Source organism: Stylophora pistillata, chromosome 10 (genome assembly GCF_964205215.1).
Source record: "Stylophora pistillata chromosome 10, jaStyPist1.2, whole genome shotgun sequence".
NCBI classification, from domain to species: Eukaryota; Metazoa; Cnidaria; class Anthozoa; order Scleractinia; family Pocilloporidae; genus Stylophora; species Stylophora pistillata.
The window spans coordinates 24884769-24903655 of NC_142528.1; the positions used below are offsets into that span (position 1 = coordinate 24884769).

At 34.6% G+C, this 18887-nt stretch overlaps 2 protein-coding genes across 2 annotated transcripts; both read right to left on the reverse strand.

The window, feature by feature from the left end:
- Positions 1 to 250: 250 nt before the first annotated feature.
- On the reverse strand, positions 251 to 11590 carry LOC111321421 (cytohesin-1). The gene is made up of 15 exons (XM_022924297.2): positions 11387 to 11590; positions 9370 to 9443; positions 8407 to 8471; positions 7550 to 7619; positions 7223 to 7341; positions 6850 to 6930; positions 5874 to 5986; positions 5719 to 5792; positions 5278 to 5352; positions 4389 to 4500; positions 4225 to 4301; positions 3506 to 3577; positions 3299 to 3383; positions 2981 to 3050; positions 251 to 2553 (listed from the first exon to the last, which is right to left on the reverse strand). Exons 1-15 carry the CDS (start codon positions 11436 to 11438, stop codon positions 2475 to 2477), a joined length of 1218 nt encoding a protein of 405 aa, XP_022780032.2. The 5' UTR covers positions 11439 to 11590; the 3' UTR covers positions 251 to 2474.
- Positions 11591 to 12084: 494 nt separating this feature from the next.
- Positions 12085 to 18839, reverse strand: LOC111321406 (SPRY domain-containing SOCS box protein 3-like). Its single transcript, XM_022924278.2, has 3 exons — positions 18312 to 18839; positions 15171 to 15361; positions 12085 to 13555 (listed from the first exon to the last, which is right to left on the reverse strand). The coding sequence occupies exons 1-3, from the start codon at positions 18490 to 18492 to the stop codon at positions 13049 to 13051; spliced, it is 879 nt and encodes a 292-aa protein (XP_022780013.2). The 5' UTR covers positions 18493 to 18839; the 3' UTR covers positions 12085 to 13048.
- Between the last annotated feature and the right edge of the window lie 48 nt (positions 18840 to 18887).

Genomic DNA, 18887 nt, shown 5'->3' on the forward strand with positions numbered 1-18887 from the left:
CTGCAATGTAGTACCTTTCTTTTACTCTTGAGGGATTTCTTAGAACAAAAGTTAGAATACTATTGTCTTGAAAAAATGGAAAGCTCATGCACTCCTTTCGACCTCAATTGGCATCAACAAAAAAATTTGGGATTGTTTTACAAGTAACACTTCTAATTGAGTAAGGAACATCAATTAATGGCATTAATTTAAATTACAAAAATTATCACGTGACAAGTGTGGTTAAATAAGAAACGACCAAAAAAACAAACACTTTAGCTGTCAGTTTTTATTTCTGCCTGCATAAAATGTGAAAGATTGAGCAAAAACATCTTCAAGGGTTACTCTTCATTTTACATTTACCAAAAAAAATTGTTACAAAATAACTTTAAGGTACCCTGAGTTTACATTTTCATAACCTAGTAATATACTTGAATCATCTCCTGTGGCATGTGGAATATGTGAAATGTACCCTAATAGTCCTATTTACATATCTGAAAAACAACCACTGACCCAAATAAAGTAGAGAAGCTTGCCATTATAGTGGAAAACCGACTACGAGAACTGAAGCAAAAGGGTGAGGCACAGAATTGTGAAACAGGCTTTCTGAACGGAGTTCAAGACACTAAAAACTTGAACAGCTTGATTCCAGGTATTGTGAGTAGGCCACTCTGGTTGTCAGTATATTTTTATTGAACAAAGGACCAAGCCAATCAAAGAAGAGTTTGAGAAGTGCCAAGTAACTTTCCCCATGCAAGTTGAAATTAATAAACCCATCAACAAGAGCCTTAAAATGAAAATGAGTTTCATTCACATTTTCAAATCAAAGATCTTGCACCTACCCTCATTTTGAAACAGAGGCTTGAAGGCATCCCAGAAGTGGCCTATTCAACCAGGATCAACAGTTTCTCACAGGAAGGCTTTCCTTGCAATAAAACTCCATTCGTGGGACTGTACCTTATTTCTTTTCTCCCCTTTGGGGAAATACTATTTCCACATATTTTGCATGTCTACTAAATGAACCACTCTATGTAAATTAAACTTTCCATATATATTTATCAGTTGTACCCATTTGTTAATCAATCACACTAGTAACCTAATTTTACACAGCCACCTTTTCTATGGCATAGTAAATAGACATTCCTACTAATGCTTTTAAGAGTCAAAAGTAAGAGTATCAGTGTGTTCGTAAGTGACTGCTCTTGGGACAACAATTTCATGGAGAGATATCACACAATTAAAGGTGTGAATGAATGACATGTTTTCCTTTTTGAGATGATAAACAAGTTGTATAACAAAACGGGCAGTGAGGCATTTGTTGACTGAATCATGTATCAATGGCAAATGGTAAAAAAGCTACAGTAGATTTCTACTGCATTAAAATTCACACACACCAGAGCTTCACAAATGTACAACCTTTGCCAAACAATATGACAAACAAATAAATAAAGGCTGATAGTTTCGAAAGAAACTGTTTGGGGCTGCGTCGGTGGGAGTAACGAAATAATTTGGATATATCAACAAAGTTGAAATGGTAAATTGGCCACCGTAATGATTACAAAAGCTGACGTTTCGAGCGTTAGCCCTTCGTCGGAGCGAATAGAGGAATTGTGGGTTGTGTGTGCTTTTAAAGGCAGAAAATGGAGCTACGTTATTGGTGGGTGCATGGCAACGAGAAAAACATGAATTTTTCTCGTTGCCATGCACCCACCAATAACGTAGCTCCATTTTCTGCCTTTAAAAGCACACACAACCCACAATTCCTCTATTCGCTCCGACGAAGGGCTAACGCTCGAAACGTCAGCTTTTGTAATCATTACGGTGGCCAATTTACCATTTCAACTTTGTTGATATATCCATATAATATGACAAACACTTGTTTCTGATGTACAACAATACAAAAAGCTATAAGCTTAAATTCCAAAATAAACAGTTTTGAGTACAAAAATTAAATACAATTAAAAAAAGAGTGTGCACAGCTAAGACTGCTGTTTAAAATAAATTTTTTACCACAGTTTAAAGACAAAACTTAAGAAAAGTTACATCAACAAAGCCAATAGAATGAATTGAATAGCGTCAAAATGTAAGTTAGGTTATAAATTGTAAAACTTTCCTTGAACTGTATAATGTAACAAGTGAAATGTAGAGTATACACTTAGATCGTTATTATAAAGCATAGATAAGTCAAGGTCAAGAAATTTTTGCAGTTAAAACAATGGTTTTTAAAAGTCAAATGTCTGAACCACGTGTACAATTCAGAAGACATTTGCAGATAATGTATAGCACAAGGGATTAAGGAAACAATCTGATGTTAAGTTCATTATTAAAAAGCATAGATAAGTCAAGGTCAATAAACTTGGGCAGTTAGTTAAAATATTGCTTTTAAAAAGTCAAATGTCTGAGCTGTGTGTACACTTCAAGAGACATTTTGCAGCACACTGGATTAATTGAGAAAACAACACGATTATCGAAAAAAAAATCTTTCAAAAGAACCCTCAGTTCAATGCTGCTTGGGTGACTTTCTTTTTCCTTGCTTGGAGCATATCATAAAATGGATCAATGATCATACTAGCCCTGAGAAAAAGTAAATGATCATCAGTAGAATATACTTGTAATAATGGGCAAAAGTAAAAAATGAAAAATAAAAATACTCCCGTAAATATCATAATTATTAAAGAAAACAATTTAATTGAGAAAGACTGATCAACAATACCTTGGGTAGAGTTGATTTGATTTAAAAATAGATAACAAGTTTTCTGAGTTGGAAAGACTGAAGTGAAAAGTAAGAAAAATTGCAATATACAATGCAGAACCTCACTATCCCACATTTCCAACAGACTGGAATTAAAGTTGTTTCCTGTGAGGTACAATTCTCAGTCATGTCCAATCAGTGAACTCTAACTCCCCTGTGTCTGCAACTTTTTTTCAATTTTCCTTCACAGTTCTAGTTAAAAGGGTGCTAAGGTTAATAAAAACTATGAACAAGTTATGCTTAACTCACTTGATACAACCAATCCAGGTTTCCCTTTCTTCCTCAGAAACTGCACAGATACGGTATACATCATGGTGTCCTATGGTATTTTAGCAATGAGTTACAAGTTGAAAATAAAAGTGTAGTTCATATCAGGTACGTGAAACATGAAGCCTAATGGGACTGAAAGGGGACTTCAGTGAAATCAAAATTTTGAATTCTTGTATTATAATAGTTACTGTTAAAATATCATTAACCACATCACAACACATCATCATTATTGTATCAGTGACAGCACACCATAATTGAATCTGTTATCATTGTTTTTTTCAAATAAAACCAACTGACCTTCTACAACTTTTCCTTCTGAGTCTGTTTTACAAGCTTTTATAAGTCCAGAGGAATTATCTGCTGAATATATTTCAAAGCAATACTGAAAGAAAAACAAAAAGAACAAAGTAAGGCAAATCCTCCCAGGTTGTTGTTCCATCACTTTATAACTAAATTAAGCCTTACAAGTAATTTCTATGAGCTTAATATACTTTTAAAAGTTACCTTTCTCCTTGCATCTTGCACTACTCTTACTTGTAAATTTTCCAAAGGAATAATGCCACGTGGTTCCCTGTCCTACAAAAAACATTGCCATTTTTCTAAGCCTTTAGAACACTATTGGAAAATAATAAATTCCAATTCACTTGGGTCATGCGGCCTCCAGCGAGCACATGATAGCAAATATGTTATGTTTTTTTCTGTTGATGTCATGCACGGTTTGGGTGGTATCAGGGAATTTAAATGAGAATAATAAATTCTGATTCACTAAAAAAAAATTAGGTATTAATACTTGAAGGTCATATTCACTGAGAAATAGTAAAATACTTGGGCACACATGTCCTTTTTGCTTTCCACCTAACACACATTTCCTTCTGAATAAGTTGAGAAAATTTGGTGTTTTATCAACTGAAGATAATAATTAGCTGATGAGTTTTCTTTTCTCTCCACATATTTGCTTCATGATGTACTGATATTGAAGAAGAATTTAGGCTCATCCTCGGTGTAAATACCTGTGAAGCTCGCGAGTGACATAAAACAAAGACAACAAAACTTTATAAACAATAGCATACCGCAAAACAATACTTCATGAAACAAAGAAAACCTCGTCGGGTTTTTACACCAAGGATGACCCAGAATTTACCTAGGTATCAATCATTTGATAGTTCATTAAAAGTGATGAAATACACCATGGTGGTGTTTGATGAAGTGGACAGATAACTTACCCCTATATTCTTGAAATAATAGAGGCAATTATCTTTAAGGATGAAGTACCGTTTCCTCCAACTTTTGTGTAAGCCACCTTGACAATTATAAAAATACGTTTGTCAGATTTTGCAAATTTTCTGGTTTGGTAAAACACAGCTCATAAAAATACAAAAGCTATTACCTTCTTTTATAAGCCAGCCTTCCCTATCAGGGTTGAAAAATGTTCTCGTGATATCATTTCCATCATCTTCTGGGATCTTGAACTGTTCATTTTTTATACTCTCGTATAAACTCTAGAATAATAAAAAAGCATAGTATTATGTAATCAACACACATGTAGCTCTATGCATTTGGTGCCCAGTATGATACAACACCCTGCCTCATCCTTGCAAGGTCACTCTCAGTGAGGTAATTTTCCATACAAAATACTGACACTTTGAACAACTTGTTCAAATGAGAACCAATCTGGGATGAGAGCTGAATAAAGGCTGATAGTTTGTAAAGAAACTGTTTGGGGCTGCGTCAGTGGGGGTAACGAAATAATTTGGGTATATCAACAAAGTTGAAATGATAAATTGGCCACTGTAACGATTACAAAAGCGAAAGGGGTAACGCTCTGATGAAGGGCTAACGCTTGAAACGTCAGCTTCTGTAATCGTTACGGTGGCCAATTTACCATTTCAACTTTGCTGATATATCCAAATTATTGGGATGAGAGCTGTCTAGTCTTGTTTAAACACTCTTGCTGATGTACTTGAGAAAACTCAAAGCATGCTTATGTCTCAAATCTTAGGTTTTAAAGCAACACTCAACTTATCATCACCTACTTTGATCACATGACCAAAATAAACTCAACAGTCTAGGGGCCCTTTCCACAGCAACAGCCATGCGCAGACATGTGCCCACAAAATACAATTTCTTATCTGACTGCTCTTCAATTTTATTCATGGAGTGGTGATTTTATTTTGATCTAAACAACATGTTAATAATTTTCCAAGATGAATTATCAAGAGAACAGACTAGTATTTCTTACATGTAGATCTCTACTAGATTCAAAATAATTCACCAACCGCTAGGGTATCTGAAGGTAGATCTTCTCCACAGTTTATTCCTCTGTTCATCTGAATAAATTTCTCTAATGTAGGCTACAAAAGGACATAAGTTGAATAATGATGTTAATTGCATAATTTTAATCATGCTTGTATAATTCCGCTTATCATTTGAATAAGTGTAAATGAGTAAAAAAAAAAAAAAAAATGCCTGGAAAACTTGGGCACTTACAAGGGAAAGAGGTTGTAAGGAGTCCACAACCATCCCATCCATGGGGTATTAATACTCCTTCTTGCTTCACTCCATAGAAAGCACAGAAAGCACTTGACTGTTAATTTTAGCTGCTAATGCGCAAAGCACAGGGCCCAAAAATTAGAGCTTATGTCTTGTCTTAAGAAATACATATTTTAATTGACAACATTATGCAAAAGATGACCTTGCACAAATTTGACACCACTTACCTTATCCTTAACACTTGGGTTGTGAAGGCTGGTGTTCAACAAGATGAGCGAGAAGCTCAAAACATAGCAAGTATCTGAAGATGGAATCCAAATGAGTTTATTAAATGCAATGATCATGACTGATTGACTTAGCTTGTCTTTTGTATTCAACTCACCAGTTGAAGTAAACATTCCTGGATTCTGATCGCAATATCTCTTAGCAAATGCTTCCATCATTCTATCAATCTTCTGGGCTTCACCAGGTAGACGGAAGCTCCACAAGAATTCTCTACAAGGATGAAAAAAAAAAAACCACTGGTTGATGACAATGTGAGAGTGCATGTGAACAAGACACAGTGCATTAAATGAGTGGTGAACACAGAATATTTCCAACAATTAAATTGTAGACCTCTGATTGTGCGATCAACATATCTCAGTTGTGCTTCTGTGCATATATGAATACTAATGGTTATACTAAACTTTCTGGATTAAAATCCCTTTTGAAAAAAACTACACCTTGATATTAATATTTTTTGTGAGACCACCAAAGGCCTCACAACAGAACAGAAGCTCTCACAGTGATGTTTTGCTTTTCACACATGTGATGAGTCTACTTATAATGAGAGATTGGTTGCTAGGTTTCTCTTTTCTGCATCAAGGTTTATTTCTTTTTTTAAGTTCTGCCATCCATTAACATGGCCCTGCTCTGTTTTCTTCATTTCCATCAATCACCTGCAAAACCCTCTGCTATCATCATGTGAACTACGCTCTTGATCACCTAAAATTCTTGTACAAAAGTAAGTAAAACACTTTATTACACGACTCGGGCAGTCAGAGGGCCAATAACTAAAATCAACCAATCAAAATGCTCTATTGCCGGTCAATATTCTCTCAGTATTGGACTGGGCACAGTCCCGAATGGCCCTGAATGATACCGCACTTGTGTCCCTTTGAATTTCAGTCGTATAATAAATCTCTTAATAACCAAGCTTGCTTGGGACCGTACTGGAAGAATATCGACCCTTAGTCTTTTTTGTATGGACCTCGCTGCGCTCGGTCCATACTGTCAAGACCTCAGGCCAATATTCTCCCAGTACAGCCCTCATGCTTGGTTAATAAGATAATTTATATATAGTTGATGAGCTGACTCACCTCAGAGCATCTACCAACAATCTTCCATTGAAATCATGAAGCTCGACAAAGATTCTGAATACTTCTAAGTTAAACTCTTTGCTGTGTACAAAAATTTGTTAAATAATCAAAATAAGTAATATTTTGCTGACAGGCAAAAATTTTGCCCAGCAATGATCACATTGTATCTGGATAATAAACACTACAACTATCATGGAGCACCCAGATGTGTAACTGTAAGTAGAGAAGAAGGGTTGGTGAATGAGAGGAATTTAAAAAGGAATTAACAAGAACCAAAGCAATTATTCCACAAAAAACCTTCAGGTTAATCAAACCTTTATGTCTGATTAATCCTATGGGAAAAAGTCCCTAACTACGTGAGTAAACAACTTACTTTTCTCCAAGATAGTTTCCAATCATGGTTTTATTGAGTCCTTCTTCTTTGAAGAGGAAGTCAGCAATGTCTTCTGGAGTGTTATTGAGCAAGCTGTTGGACACCAGATATTCTATTCCCTGCAGGCATGTTCATTAAAACAACATTTTGAATCCTCTCTTGTAAGGAAAGTAGTTTGCAGAGTTGAAAAGAAATATTTACATTTGATATCATTTTTAATTGACAACTGATCCAAACAGTCACAATGGAGCTAGAATGATGCACCTAGATTGAGCAAATTCTGTCTTGCCAGCAAAGATAACATGGAATGCTTGCCACTGTACATACCTTCTCTGGATCGATGTTGAACTTTTTCTTTCCAGTTGATAACTGCTTAGCTCGAGGATCATCCTTAGAACTGTTGAAAACAGAAATTAGTATATGAGAAGATCATATCATGCAGAGTATAAATTATAATTTAATAATTACAATAAAGTTTGCCTGTCTGCACTAGATTACAGGTGACAGAGAACCTTTTATCAAAGGGGATGATACATTTGTTGCTGAATCACCCCCTTCACCCTGTCATTCCCATGAGTGACCGAAAAATGATTTCTCCCTCGAATGTTAGGACATTCTCAAGGAATTAGGCGATGAGGAGAAAAAAAATATCAACCATCAGATACTGTTTGATTTCATAATAAACTCGCAGAGCTAAAATTGTAAGAAATACTTCCTTTCTAAAGGAAATTAGAATTTGTATTTTTGAAGCTGAAATGGCTGTTTGGAGAAGGTGGCTTCTCTATACAGAGAGCTTTCACTGTATATTGATATGTACTGATCCTAACTTGTAATAAAAACCTAAAATGTTGACATAAAATTTTGGTGTGCGACATCTAATTGTTCATCTCACAAGCTGTACAAGGTTTATATATTTAAGTCATTTAATAGACCACTTTCATAAATGGCTGGCGGATTAATATTCTTTTGTTTAAATTTAAATTAGCCCTTCTGGCCTTGCTTGAGATAATGTATTCTTTTGAATTTTGTACTGGAGAACGAGGTCAGAAGGGCTAATTTAAATTTAAACAAAAGAATATTAAATAAATCCAGCAGCCATTTATGAAAGTGGTCTATGTATTACAACTTTTACACAAACCATCTACTCAAAACACTATGAAATATTTTATTTTATTTTCAATTACCCATTGTCACGTTGTTCAATCATATCCATTTCTGATGTGACTTCAGCTATCTCAGCTTTTAGTCGCTACAACCAGAGGAGAAAACTTTTAAAAACAAGAATATTCCTGACATCAACATCCTTCAATTTACAGAGTAACAAGCAAGGTCAATGTCTAACTCAAGGCACAAGAATCTTCTCAACCCTCTAACACAGATTATTTGACAGAGGTATTGTTATATATCACTTACACACTAATTATACAATCTTATCACACCCTAACAGCTGTTAAATCCTAATAATACAGCCAAAGTTGAAGGCAAAGAAATATCAAATTGGGCAATAAGGATATTTTGCATTAAATACTGTAATTTCAACCAACTTGAGACCTAACAATTTGATGAGTAGCCCTCCAGACAGTTCATTTCCTGGTAAACAGTATTTCAAACACATGAAAACTCCAGACAAATGCAAGCTCTTAAATTAGCAAAATGATCCTGTAAAAGAGAGACATTTTTTGTGGATGTCTCTGCTAGAAATCTTTAAATGATTGGAGATACAATCATGTAATTTAAGACATTTGAGCTTTAATACAGCAATGAATGGGTCAAAGCTCAGCTTTGAAATTGACAGTATGAAAATATTTTTATCGTAAACAGAAGACTAAATCAAATAGCCATTTTTAGTTAAATCTGTCACTATAAAAATAAGGTCATTTGATCTGAAAAAAAAAAAAAACAGCTTAATATTTTTTTTTCCATCTAAGAAAGTCTTTCAAAATAAATTTTCATTATTCATGAGTTTAAACTGTTAAATAAATCTTTCTCCTTCACCATCCTCCATTTTTGTTATTTTCCATTCTTGCATTTTTCTATCAGTTGAAGGACTCTTTGATTTTGACTGTCAGAGTAATTAAATTTGAAGTTAATGAAAAGAATATCGGGAACTAAAGATAACGAGAAAATGTTTCTCATCAATATGGTACCTGAATTTCACTCAACAACTCTGACTTCTTTTTCCTTATTCCAGAAAGGAGAGCCATCTCATGGGGAGTCAAACCTACAATCAAATGAAACAAGTATCTCCATTAGACTAGAAATCCATAAAAATTAATTTCAAAATGGAAAGTATAATAAAACACACAACATTTTAGGCACTAGGTACCACATCTTTTTTTTTTTTTTATAATGTATTGATGTATGGTTAACCAATATTTACCTCATATGGTAACCAAGTTTAGGAATCCAAACAAATATTATTGAGCTTCATAAAGAAGTACTACACTCACTCTTTGATTTTATAGAAGTGTCTGTTAACCAGTTATTCTAACTTAATATGGATTTCTAACAAATAGAGAAATTAAGCAGACAACTTAAAGTCAGTTTTGGTACAAAGTAACACAATTCCAAAGAACTATTTATTATAGAATCGTTAACTAAGGGAATTCTTTAGATCACTCTCTTAAATTCAAGAATCGCCTGAAAACCAAACTACTCAAAGAAATGTAATTTTCTATTTACATTAGTTGAAGAATCAAAGAGGATACATCGATTCTCTGTTACTCTGAGTTTCACGCCGAAGCGCTAACGCAGCATTGAGCACTTTATGCCAAGGTAGGCTCTACCCTCACATTTAATTTTCTATTTATATATTTTTATAATTTTTAGAAACATCTTAGTGTATGTTACGAGTCTTGGGATCGTATTTTAGTCATTGTTATTCTTATTTGTGATTAGTAACTCTTGTATATTCTCTTTGAAAAGCCTCCTTTGGGCAAAGTCAATTAAGTATGAATGTATGTATGTTTGTATGTTTGTATGTATGTATGTAATTCTGTTATTACAATTGATATTGAAAAATACCAGTTCATCATGCCTTTTCTCTATCTATCCCCTAACTCAGTAAGAACAACAATAAAAACATTAATGATTATTAATAATAATAATACTCCACATCAAAGCTATTAATAGAAAAAGAAAAAGTTTACAAAAAAATAATGGACAGTACAAAAAGGAAAAAAAAATGCTGGCAGCAACTTTATAACCCCATTTCTAAAAATAATCTTTTTATTATTGATCTTTCTTTATGATCATCCCTCCCACACTTCTGGCAAGAAAAGACATTTTAGGTCAATTTCATACAGTAAACCATTCACATTCCCAACACTACACATTACAGCTTCCTGCTGCGCTTAGAAGCATCACTGAACTAATTTTATTGACAGCTAATTAAGTTTGATGGATATTCTTTTGCAAAATTCTTGAAGTAATCAAATCACACCCTACGCTATCCACTTGTTCATGCATATAAAATGTATGGTTTCTAATACAGACATGAAGTGAGTGATTACAATTTACGGTTCGTAAAAAAATAATTATTGTCAAATAACATTATCAGGTTTAAGTGTTCACAAATATTTGTTTCACAATCAAGACAATAGGCACCCACTAAATCCAAATATTTATCAGCGTGAAGTAAAAACTTGAAAAGAAGAATTTGTTCATGAAAGTTTCAGAATACGAACATCCATAACTCGAAGACCGCGTTTAAAAATTAAAATGAAAGAAATGAGCTGAGGAAAGTACGCACGGCACAGAGTAATAAAAGAAAAAAAATCAACTAGTCGGATGGCGTTTGGAAGGTGACCCCTGAATTAAGTTCGTCACGGGGTAGAATTTTAAACATTACGCGAGCACGTTCTTTCTAACCCAACCTGTTTCTCTAATACACAATAGACTACAAACTACACACGATTTTCTTAATACTCGACGTACTTCTAGTTGAAATACTATTTGTCTAAGATATGACAAAGCGTTTCATTGATGGACATGATGGTGAGGAACAATGTAAACTCACACTTTCTTCCGATACTTCACCGTTACTGGGAAAGGTAAGCCTAGTGTGGTGCCAAAAGAAGATGAAAGCTAACAGTAAAACTGCATTGAATAGACTCAGCGCAAAAGCTGCAACTCACTTCCTCCCATCCAGAGTCACTACCTTACCGTTCATGTTTTTCTCTGAATTATTCCTTTCTTGCATTGCAATGGTTGACATTTTTCTCTCCTTCTGAAGTGCCACGCTTTGAAAAGTAAAAATGTTTCCCTAGCTGCTGCAGATGAGCGAATTGGCAATCTATTTGAAGCACTTCCTACTAACTACCTGCAACAGCCTGCGCCATCGTGTTTATGTTCTCTGATGTCGCCGACTAGAGCCCAGGCCTTCTCAGAGTGCACGCCCAGGGCCGAGGTTCTCCTAATCTCTCTCTCACGTTCTGGGTAATCAGTCCTAGCGTTTTGGGTACGCTGTTAAAACCGCAATGTTCCCCACCTCCACAAGAAGGTACAGGTTGACTTTCGGGCGAGTTTGATACTTCGCTATTTTGTGGGTCTTTACTGGCATTGCTGAGGTTAACGTCCCAATATAATTTATCCTCATGAAGTGATGAGAGAAAAAAATTTCAAAACTCAAAAGGGTCAGGTATTATCATATCATGGTGAAGAGTGAAAATAATTAGCCAAGAAATCACCACTTTTTGCAACAAAAAAAAGGAGGAGGAAAGACACAAAAGCCCATTGCTGTAATCTATAAACTCAGACAGAGGGTGCCTGGGTATAAAAGTTCATTACTTCATAGTATTTATCTGCTTTTTTTTTTTTTATCTCTCCAATCCCAACTGTTTATAGATAAGCTACGCCAGATCTGTTGTTGTTTTCTAGCTTTATTGTTATCAGGTAAGGTTTCATTTGTTTAAAAAACCTAACACAGTATTTATTTGGTGAAAAGCAAAAAGGCCACCAAAAACAAAATAATCATCAAAAAAGGAACTTTTCCCTCAAAATATGCAAACCAACTATATATTTTTAAACCTCTAATTGCAACAAAAAAAATCTTCAAGCTTTCGATTACTTGCATTTTGACATACACTGTCTCTCTTATTTTCATCCTTTTTCAAAATAAATAACAATAAAAGAGATTTCTCTGGTAATGTGTTATCTACCACAATTACTATCATGACCTATTTCACGATATAAATTACAATTTACTTTGACATATTTATAAGGATAGGTACAAAAAAAGGTTTCATAAATACAATTCTACAAATAAATGTCTTTAAACCAAGCACCTCAGTCTATAGTTGTTGTTTAAACTTTTAGTACCTAACTTTAAAATAAAAATTCAATGTATACTTTGGAAGCCAACGCAACTACCCACAACATTTTTCAATTTCTGCAATCACTTAGCCATAAATTTTAATCTTATCTCTTGCTGTAGTAACTCATTTAAAATTTCCAGGGATTTGTATTTCAAGTCATTCTAAACAAAATAGGAAGCTTCTGGCTGAGTAGACAAAAGAACACTATTAGTATTAACACCAATATCTGTGTGGTAGCTGTTTTCAGTACTTGAGATTCACTTTGACAACTTCGAACTAAGTAACTCAACTTATTTAGCAATTTCTGATGCACAAAAACATATACATATTCAGTATTAACATTATTCTGATCATATGAAAAATATATTTAGTAAACCTTTTCCTTCATTGGCTATATAATTCTAGTTCACTTTTCCCAGCATGACTGAGGTTCAACTAAGGACACTATTTCCATTTAATGAGGACATTTCATTTCCTTGATACAAATTAAAATGTGTTTAAGTAACAGACATCACAAATCAGTGCCACTGGTTTTCTTCACTTGTGAGGGAAGGTGAACCTTAAAGATCCACTCAAGTTCATTACAAAGATGACGTTTCACCCCTGGGGGTATGGGTAAAGCCTTGAGAGCTTCAAGATTCGGAAGATGTTTACCAATTGCTGCACAACACAGATACTGCAGTGAAAAAGATGAAGATGAACTACGTTGCAACCTCATCTTTGTTCTTGCAGCAGTTGACGACACTACAGGATACAATGGTTTCCCGTTAAGTCCATTAGCTGCCACACCCAGTGGCTCATTGTCTTTAAAGAAAGAAAGCTTCCCATGCCATGTATCCAGATGAACTCCGATAACTGAGCCATGGTCAAATCTTGAGGAGAACTTCTGGGCTTTTCCTTTATGATAAAAATTACCAGTATAAGAGAGCCCCCAACTGTTACTATCCTTGCCAATAAGACTGCAGAATGAAGTTTTGTATTGAGTAATATCCAGGTCATCATTACATACTCCCAGCATCTGATATTTGAACAGAAACAGAACTTGTTGAGTCTTACATTGAGTACTACAGCTGGTGTACCAACTTCGCAGCAATCAGTTACACAAAAGGATAGACAGGATATGAATATTGCATTGTCATTCATCAACATGTTATTTGGAAGTGCTAAAAAAATCCTATCCTGCTCTTCTTGCCAAAATTTAGAGATGTATATCTCTGTCACAGAGCAAATAAGACAGACAAAATAATACAACCCTTTAAATAAACACTTTTGAAAATCAATATTTTAAAACCCAACATTTTTTTTAACCCTTTAGTTTAACTCCTATGAGTGACCAAGACAGAATTTCTCCTTAAAATATCAATACAATATCAGTGAGACCAAGTTTTTCAAACAAATATCATTAGAATTGTTTGGCAGACATTAAGGAGAATTACTATTAAGATCTGTAAATGTGGTCTTCCCGTAGGAGGTCTAATAGAAGCAATTCTCCACCTTGACTGTCCCATTTACACATGGTACTATTATAATAGTTCTTTAAATTTGGAGTTGCACTAATTTAGATAACAATTCAAAGCTTTCATAACCAAATTTTAGCATCACATATTAAGCAGAGCTAAAATTTCAAGCAATTCAATGATCGGATGAAAAAATGATCACCACACAGCATGAACTGCTTTCCTCATTGAAAATTTTTTTAAAATTTACCAGGTTATTCTGGTACTGATACTCTCATTTATCATTTAATTCAATGCCAATGGTACATTATACTTAACAATTATTTGCCGAAGGCGAGGTGAATATCGTCGAATAATCCCCGAAACAAAGTCGAGGGGATTATTCGACAATATTCACCGAACCTGAGGCGAATAATTGTTTAAGTATAATTTCAGAGCTGAACAACAGAGAAATTTCTAAAATCATTACATTTTAGTAACATTTATTAGCATTTTATTTTCACATTTTATATAAACCGCGTGGAGTGGTTTATATAGCATCATATAAGGAACTGCTTGACCAATCAGATTGCTGGAAACTCTTTGCTCAGCTCTGCAATTATACTAACATGACTTATAAACTCCATCCCAAATAACATGCATAGTAATACATTGTAATTAGAAAAAAAAATAAATAAATAAAAACCATGTGGCAACCTCTAGAATTTAATACAATCAAAAGGATACAAAAAAGTCATCAGTCATTATTGATCTTGTATTGTTGGTCTGTATTTGCAGTCATTCCTCTGTTTCACGGCTACATTTGTTTCACTCCATGTAAGTCATTGTATTTTGTGCCATGTATGTATGCACGGACTTGGTCTGTTGTCTTAGTGAGTCTGTATGGTGGTTACACTGTGCAGTTTATGAGTGGCACAACTTTTTTCATTGAATCCTTTTCAATGTTTGTGTTAACATGTGGGTTGTACATTTTCAGGTGTGTTTTTGTACCATAAAACTGCACAGTCTTGTCCTGTCAATTCTTTGTCTCCTTTTTAAGAACTGGTGTGTAAAAGGGTGCAAAGATATTTTTACAGTAGAGTGTGTCAAGTCTTCAAAGTTCTCTTTCAACATGCTGTCATGTTTGTAGCTCCGTCTCTGTTGTGTCAGTCCACGACAGAGGAGAACATGACCTACCATGTCAGTACCATAGACTGCACTGGTCATCTTGATTTCCCAGTAGTATTCTCCCCCCTGACAAAGGGGCTGGGAGCCTTTTGCTGCTGCAGTTCCACAGCTGTAATCAGGATGGAACAGCACCTCTTGATTACCTCGTGTAAGGGACACAGAAGATGAGAGTGTATTGGGATCCCACTTCCAGTCAAAATCTGAGGAGCGATGGGCAAAAAGACATTAAAGATAAAAGAAATATTTGACCTAGAATTTACTCGTATGACTCTTAATAACACCAACCATTTTTATCTTATGTACATAACAAATGAAAGATATAGGTTATGAATCACATTACAGACTGAGAAAAATTATCAATAGGAATATTTTTTTATTAGGATCTCTCCTGGGAAATATTATCACTTAAGGTATCTGATTTCTAAGTGCTGCACTTTTAACATCAATGATAACATCTTTATTGTTATAATTTAATTTTATCTTTAGTCAATATTTTTTATGTCCCTCAGATACACATCACAATTTAATAAACAAAAACAAATAAAAAGATAGCTTTAAGACATGATAACACCACAGTTATATCAAGATTAGATAATGTATCTATAGGGTAAGCTCTATCTTCCTTTTTTATCAAGACTTGTGAAGTCTCAACTGGGGAAGGAAGTCAACCACTGAAAATTAACCATTTCACAAAATTATTATCATGATTTTCTTGCATCTTCAGACAGGCTAGCAATACACACATAAACAACAACACCACTGAAAACCATGAAAATAACACAACACAGTACAACAATTGCTTAAGTTCTCTTCCCACAAATTGTGACTAAATTAAATACTTTTTGCTGTATTTAAACTTTTAAAACACTGCAAACAGTGTTTGACATTCTGCTGACTTCATCATCAAGTAAAGAAAAAGATCTGCCAAGAGTAAAAATACTAAGGACAAATTAACTCTTAATCAAAATGAATGAAAGAATAAAACCTGTGTGTGAATACACAGATTTAACTACCATCCATAAGAAACTCTTTCAAAGATCATTTTGAATACTTTCATTCCTCTTTAAATTAAGTTCAGCTATACCTGATATGTAAACATTCTTATCAGCTGTTACTTTAAATTTGTACTTGATAATGATTTTAGATGAACATCCAATAGTATAGTTTTTAAATGTTTTCAACTCCCACGATTTTAATTTATTAATTCATATCAACATCCTGGAGCCAAATGCTTGAAGAAATTATTGCTTATCATAACCATGAAAGCTGTTAAACAGCTTTTTTCCGTAAGAAACAGCAAATAATAATGTATCAACCTTAACAACATTTAAAAATAATCATGTTTCAGGAAGCAAAATACACAAGACAACAATATCCACAACCACAACCAAAACCATGCCACCAACATTTACAACCATACAACCAACATTTACAACCACAACACTGACATTACACTGAAGTCAGTATGGGAATTTCACTTTACCTTAACACCTCAAAAACACTTCCTTTTTCATCAAGACATTGTGCCTTGACATGGTGAAGGAAGGCAACCATTAGTGGAACGACCAACAAGTGCTTTTAGCTGTACCAGCTCTCATCCTGAAATGTAATAAATATTAACTGGACTAAAAGTTTTTCTGTCCTTATTTTATCATGTAAAAACAGGAACATCAATAACACAGTTTCCAAGCTGCAAAACAATCATTCCCATTATCAGAGGTTATCTCCAATACCAAAGTTATAAAGGGAAATAATAATGTGAACTCTAAAAAACTGTCCACAGGGAGGGGGGGGGATTATTGTAAAACCTATTAGTGTTTTAATGATTACCCTTTGGCTGTGAGCTGGTTTTGTACTATGAAAGAACAAACAAACACCAAAGTCTCATCTTTTCTTTGAATGCCTCCTAGACAAGGTTCATTGGGCAAAACAGGTTTTAATAATTTTTTGTGTGCAAATGGTGAAATTAGAAGACCCTTATTTGATTGTAACAAATAGCAGTTTCAAAGGTGAATGTACTTCATATATATACAGTTATGACTTTGCTGTTATCAACTGGCAATAAAACGAAGTGATTCATATTAGGATATATTATATTCATTATTTACCTATGTGATCTTAATGATTAAGTCAAAATTAACATAATTCAAAATACCATTTCAATGGAACAGCTCCATTCTGTCTTTAAGGTGTCACTGTTTCAAAATTTATTTCGGAAACTATGTTACAGTTAGTAGGTAAGCCTTGAAGAAACCAGTTATGAAAAGATCGCAGTGAGCCAGGTGATGTAAATGAGAAGGGTGTGGAAAGTAAGGGATTCACGTTTGAATCTTTCTTAAATAATTAAAAGAACTATAAAAGTGCCCGTGATCAGAGGCCAGTGAAAATGCTGCCACCGCTGAAAATTAAATTTTAGCTCTTCGCTTTCATCTTTTACAACCAGAAAAGGAAACTGACAACAAATAGTTCAGTGCTCCACGTGAATCATAGCATGCAAAGAAAAAACGATGTGACTGTCAAACCGATACCCAAAAACTGAAAACTAGTTCAGGCATCTTTAAAATTATTCAAAAAGGCGTTAAGGTGATGAGAAATGGTAACGAAAAATTTCGACAATCTTCAAAGTTGTTTAAGGTCAACAAGAACTATTCACTACAAGTAGTTCTTGCTTTATTTCACACGGCGATCGATCTTTAAAGAAGGAAAAGAAGTATTTCGTACTTGAGCATAATCGTCCGTATATAAATATGAAAGACTGCTTCCAAGACAATTTTTTCACACCTTAAATCAATTTATTCAACTGCAAGATGGCGACAGCTGTCTTGTGGCTAGGAGAAATTTACATCTTTGCATCAAGGCGTACAAAAGGCACTTCTCATTATTCCCGTAAGTATGAAAGCGAAGCCAAAAGACACGCTTTGAAAAAATGCAGGTACATGCTTGTAAAAATGAAAGTTCTAAAATGGTTTTTGCTGAGAAAAGAAAAAAAAGCTATCACGAGAAAGTGCACGTCAGCTTTTCCGCAAATGGCGGATAAATTCCTTGTTTACATTTACAGTACAAAACCTTCCACAGCACTTGGGCAAAAACGCCCTCTTGTTTCCCATGTTGAGAATGGTACGATAAAGAGATAATACACAAAGACTGTACCTTCATTGCATTCCTCCATTTCATGGTCAGAGCCTGAATCACTGAAGCTTTCTTCGAAATCCATACCGTGGGCATGTTCGCTAGCTTCTTGATGGCCGAAAATGCGCGCGAGAAGTTCGCGCTGTGAAAGCCTGGAAGTCTCCAAAGGATTGGCGTAAAAACTTGTCTGAACCAATGCCATAATTCACGACAAACCTCCGATTGACTTGGGGATAAACACTTTTGCTCTAACGATTTCTCTCCGCGAAATTAATTACCATTACTTCCTCGAGTGAGGCTTATCAATATTCTGTTTGTTCTTGTTGCAAAACAATATTAAGGCGTAGCCTGCTGGTCAAAAAGGTCTTCGGCCTTCAACGCGGGCTCATACATTCGTGTCTCTCCTCCAATCTGAAATCACGGGATTTGTTTTCAAATATTAAAACGTTTTAAGTTTTTTTCCGTTGCATATCCTAATAGCTATTTTTTTTAGAATCTATTTTGTTGAATTCTTAGATCGAGACCAATAAATGTTCAAGTTAACAGCGATAGCGCGCGACAGACAAGGGAGGGCAATTGTTTCTTTACTTCTGTTAC